At 36.2% G+C, this 5,679-nt stretch overlaps 1 protein-coding gene across 1 annotated transcript; it reads right to left on the bottom strand.

Annotated features, from left to right (window-relative positions):
- Window positions 1-4,922, bottom strand: LOC123694595 (protein starmaker-like). The gene is made up of 3 exons (XM_045640066.1): window positions 4,790-4,922; window positions 2,737-2,951; window positions 1-2,456 (listed from the first exon to the last, which is right to left on the bottom strand). Exons 1-3 carry the CDS (start codon window positions 4,794-4,796, stop codon window positions 150-152), a joined length of 2,529 nt encoding a protein of 842 aa, XP_045496022.1. The 5' UTR covers window positions 4,797-4,922; the 3' UTR covers window positions 1-149.
- Window positions 4,923-5,679: the final 757 nt, after the last annotated feature.

The raw sequence follows: 5,679 nt of genomic DNA, 5'->3' as shown, positions 1-5,679 counted from the left end.
AATAAATTTATTACACGCTCACGTCAAATATTTACAAAATTGCACAAAGTGATTCTGCTCATAACTCTTAATACTTAATAAATAACTAATAACTACTTCATTTCAAAGGAGCACTCGATATGGAGATGCGTTTGAAATACACCAACGTCTTAAGCGAAAGTTCTGTGCAGCCATCTATAGAATAGATTTCCTTCTTCCACACTTTCATTTTCTTCATCTTCCGAATCGTCTTGCTTCAGTTTCTTTGATTCTTCATCATCATCATCATCTTCATCTTCTTCATCAACATCATCATCAGATTCAGCGTCTTCGTCATCCTCATCATCATCACCGTCAGATTCTTCCTGTCGCATTTTCTTCAAAGACTCTTCCTCATCTTCCTGTTCATCGTCATCACTTTGTTTTAAAGATCGGCGAATTAATTTCAAAAGTTTGAATTTCTCTTCATCCTCATCGTCATCATCATCATCATCCTTGTCATCTTCTTGACGCATCAATTTACTGTCAGCATCATCCTCTTCACCATCTTCATCATCGTCGTCATTATCATCATCCTCTTGCCTTTTGCGGCGTTCTTCATCGTCATCCTCATTAACATCATCATCATCATCATTATCATCGTCACCTTCTTCCTCTTGACGCTTTAAACTATCTTCAGAATCTTCTTCATCTTCTTCGTCTTCAGATTGTCTCTTTTGACGCTTCAATTTCCTGTCAGAATCATCCTCTTCAGCCTCTCCATCTTCGTCACCATTCTCTTCGTCCTCTTGCCTTTTGCGGCGTTCTTCATCTTTATCTTCATCATCTTCATCTTCGTCCTCTTGCCTTTTACGACTTTCCTCTTCAACGTCAGATTCCTCATTGTCTTCGTCTTCGGCTTGTCTCTTTTGACGCTTTAGTTTTTTCTCAGATTCTTCGTCGTCTTCTTCATTATCCTCTTCATCCTCTTGCCGTTTGCGGCTTTCTTCGTCGTCATCCTCATCATCTTCATCGTTTTGTCTCTTGCGGCGTTTTTCTTCATCGCCAGATCCCTCTTCTTCCTCATCTTCAGCTTGTCGCTTTTGGCGCTTTAATCTATCTTCAGCTTCATCGTCATCTTCATCATCGTTTTCATCTTCATCGTTCTGTCTTTTGCGGCGCTCCTCATCGTCATTATCGTCATCTTCATCATCCTCATCATCAGCTTGTCTTTTACGACGCTTTAACCTATCCTGAGAATCCTCATCGTCATCCTCATCCTCTTCATCATTTTGTCTTTTGCGCCTTTCCTCGTCATCGTCATCATTATCACCATCGCCATCGTCACCATTCTCATCATTTTCATCGTCGTCATTTTGTCTCTTGCGACGTTTCTCTTCACCGTCAGATTCTTCTTCAATTTCCTCGTCTTCGGTTTGTCTTCTTTTACGGATTATTTTGACATCGAATTCATTATCATCAATGTTTTCCTCTTCATCCTCAACTTGTTTTAAGGTACGTTTTTTAAACACTGTTCTTAAATCATCTTCAACATCCTCGTCGTCGTTGTCATCCTCATTCTCCTCTTGTCTTTTCGATCTCTTGATCTCATCATCTACTTCGTCTTCATTCTCAACTTCCTCTTGTAATTTAATACGCTTGTTAGATATTTTACGCGCTTGTTCAAGAGCTTCACCAGAACCTTCAAGTTGATCCTCATGAGAATGTTCGTGGTCATGTTCATGATCATGGTCGTGGTCATGATCGTGGCCATGGTCGTGATCGTGGCCATGGTCGTGATCGTGGCCATGGTCGTGATCGTGGTCATGGTCGTGATCGTGGTCATGTTCGTGATCGTGGCCATGTTCATGATCGTGGTCGTGTTCATGTTCGTGATCGTGGTCGTGATCATGATGATCGTGATCGTGATGGTGGTCGTGGTCATGATCATGATGATCGTGATCGTGATGGTGGTCGTGGTCGTGATCGTGATGATGATGATGATGGTCATGGTCGTCGTCATCATCGTCATGATCGTGGTGTTTCAGTTTTTTGCTTTTCACAAGAGGTATAATTTCTTCATATTCAATATCACCTTCTTCTGGCATATCAATGTCGTTTTGTTTAATGTGTCTCTTTCTAAGTCTATTTGCTTCTTCTTCTGACTCTTCTGAAGATTCTGTTTCTTCTTCCACTTCCTCTTCGGGTTCCTCTGTTTCAGCCTCCTCTTCCTCATCCTGATCTTCTGATTGTTCTCTATTATCTTCGTCATCTTCTGGTTCAACTTCTTCTTCTTCGTTATCTTCTGCTTCAGGTTCTTCTACTTCTTCGTTATCTTCTGGCTCAACTTCTTCTACTTCTTCGTTATCTTCTGGCTCAACTTCTTCTACTTCTTCGGATTCTTCTACCTCTGGCTCTGGTTCGGGCTCAGGTTGTGGGATGGGAACTGGTTCTTGCTCGACTTCACAACCAGCTGGGGGATCAGACGAATCGCATACCTATAAAATATAAATGAATCAAAATTTATTGATATTTCATGCAAGCAAGAATTTATATACGTATTATTTTATATTTGTTGATTAAATACGTTTTTAGCAAAGATATTAATTTTTAAATATTTAATAACTGCGTTAAATAACAAGTATTTTCCATTCAACTTCTTAACTAGCATACCATTTATGAGCTTACAACAGCTTTTACACTTATGGACCTTATGGTTGAATATTACCTACAGGTATTCTTATTGCATATGTCAGTTAATAAATTCCTTAAACCCACCTGTTCCTGTTCATTAAACCACGCTCCATACGGGCACTGCATCAAGTACGACCGTCCAGCATAGCATTGGAAGTAGAAGGTGCAGCTCTCGGCTCTGGGAATGCGCAAGAAGTTCTCTTGGCCGATGCATAACGTCTCCGGATCTTGTCTCAATTCGATTGAGAAGGCGGAGGCGCTGACCAGCGCCGCCGCGAAACACACTACTCTGAGGGCAGCTGAAAGAAAAAATAAACATTAATTTAGAAAAGTGCTCTTTGTGATTGTTATTGAATAGTGCGTTGGTATCACAAGATGTTCATATAGTCTAAATAAGTGTAGATTAAAATCAAGGAAATCTGTTAATTAGCAAAAAAATTAAGTCATTCGCTATATGTATCTAATAGAGTAATTTATTATGTACTTACTAAAAGTTAAAACACTAAATTATAACAATAATTAATTCTGCGTGGCCATAAACTACAAAACGAGAGCTACGTTATAATATGACTTAACTACTCAGGCGTGTAATCACAATATTTAACAATAAAAAATTATGTCTAAATGTAAAGAGAAACGTATCTTTAAAAAAGTAATTTATGTTTTTTTGAACGCTTGACGTTAAATACTTTTCAATATGCCATCAGAATCGTGGGTGTAAGATCTGAATTGCACCTGAGACAGGAAGTGGAAAGTTTTGGAGAAACAACAAATTTCTCGCAAATATGAATAATATCTAACAATAAATTAGAAACTGATTGTCATCATAAGGTCATCATTTAAATTTTAGAATTGTAAGTGTACCTAATAGTATAATTTATTAAGTAGTAGTTTTTGACTACTTTGACCACAACAGTACCTAGAGAGTTGTGAAAAGATCTTGACGTGATGAAGATGAAAATACAATTTTGGACGATGAATGATTCCACAATACCTAAATACGCAAAAAATAGTACCTAAGTACGAATATAATTTTTTTTTTACCATATAGATAAGTAAGTAATTTAAGAAAATGTCCAGATTATATACCTACCTACGTAACGATTTTCAGTAAAATGTAATCTCTTATCGCGGCTCTTTACAATAATTTTTCTTCAAGTGCTTGCCTCTAAGATAACGGTCGAACGGGAAAAAAACAGCACGTGATTTTCACGTTAAAAGATTTTCTAGCGAACTGTCTATCAAATAATTCTGAGTATATTAATATTTTTCAAACTAAACTTTATCAATAAAGTGACAATAAATGGGAACTTATATTTAACACTTGGCTAGTTTGTTAATAAATAGTGAACTACACGTTCGACAAAGGTAGTATCTCTCAAGAATATTCTAGACATTTCGAATTCATTTCAAGGAAATGACTTCAGACAACGTTAGTTCAGAATTGCATCTGAAACTGTCAACTAGGCACTAGCTCATGAATGAATAATTATGTAATCATCCCGAACTGCAACAGTATCGTGAGTTCTATTCGAATAATGGTAATTCTTGGGTTGTAATGGTATGCCTAAATTACGTACATAATTATTTGCTACCTACTAAGTATTCATATTTGAACACATATAAAGTTTACGTTTGAGTAAATAATAATGAGAATAAAAATTACAACTTAGGTACCTATGTACTTAAATTAAAATTTATAACAGTTAACGTCATTCAGACACATTAGTTTGAGTAGATTTGGGGCGTAGGTTATATTATGTAGTTAGTAGGTTATATTAGGTAGTTTTGTAACACACACCTACTTTGCAAAAATATCTAACTGTATGTCCTGTAATCCTGTGACTCTTTACCGAATAATTTCTTACCAGAGGCGTACGAAAATATGTTAATGATAAAGCCCTACACAGCATAAATAATAAGCGAAGCTTTTAAGCCACATCACTCATCACTAAGCTATACTACCTTCTTACATAATAATTATCACGAAATTTTCAAACATGTTACGTAAAAGTAGAAAATTATTAATTTCCTTATGAATACAGTACTCATTTCTTATTCACTTGACTAACCTAACCTACACTTTTATTAAATAAATAACTGTATAATTAATAATAATTCATTAACTTCTACTTACTGTTCATTGCGACCGCGTTGAAACGTGTGTGCGATCCGCGACAAATATAATGGATGCAGAAGAAGCAGCTGAATTTTATCGAAGAAACAATATCTAGAGATCGATAACGTCATCTAGGATTGCGAGATAGAGGCACAGGTGATACTGTCCATCAAGCATCTGTGCATTGATATCTGACATTGAGCCGTGTGTATAATGGTTATAGATATTCTGCGATTTTCATGTTACACTTAGCAGTGTAAAGTGAGTGAGTCGCTCCTACGCCATTCACAAGCTCAGTGTTTGCTGTTACTTATTTTGTTGGTTTAAGTGATGGATTATAGCTTCATATAGTAGACATAGTCTTTTAGTGCATTATTTACGAAAATTCATACCTATACTTACATGACTCAAAAGGAACTTACTTAGCCTATGGCAGTTATAATAGTCATTATGTTAGTAGGTATTCTCTATGTCATAATTTGGCGAATTACGACAAAAGGTCGTAGCTATTAAAATAGGGTACTAATAGGTACTCTTGGGACTAAGAGTCATCATTATTCTAACAATTACGAATACTATTTGCAAACCTGGAATGACATAATATTATTAATTTATGTCTGCAATGGAGACGAATGCTATAATTGAATATGCCAAATAAAAGTCGCAAGTCATTGAAACATTATATCGCGCCCTTATAATTCCTATGACCATAAACGCAATTCTACAAACCGCGTTTTCTATTTAACCTTGTACTTAGAGCATACATATTAATGCCATTATTAAACAATTAAAGTAATATGATTGATTGTCTAGGAATGCTTAAGAACCTATTTAAACTGTTATAGATGTTCTATAAGTGCCAATATCGTTGCCGGAGGCTCGTAACATGAGATAGACTATAAAAGTAA

Source organism: Colias croceus, chromosome 9 (genome assembly GCF_905220415.1).
Source record: "Colias croceus chromosome 9, ilColCroc2.1".
NCBI classification, from domain to species: Eukaryota; Metazoa; Arthropoda; class Insecta; order Lepidoptera; family Pieridae; genus Colias; species Colias croceus.
This window is presented reverse-complemented; position numbering and strand designations above follow the sequence as displayed.

Coding starts and splice junctions, on each gene's coding strand:
- LOC123694595 (XM_045640066.1), bottom strand. Junction 2,457..2,736: donor GGTTTAATGAACAGGAACAG/GTGGGTTTAAGG, acceptor TATATTTTATAG/GTATGCGATTCGTCTGATCC.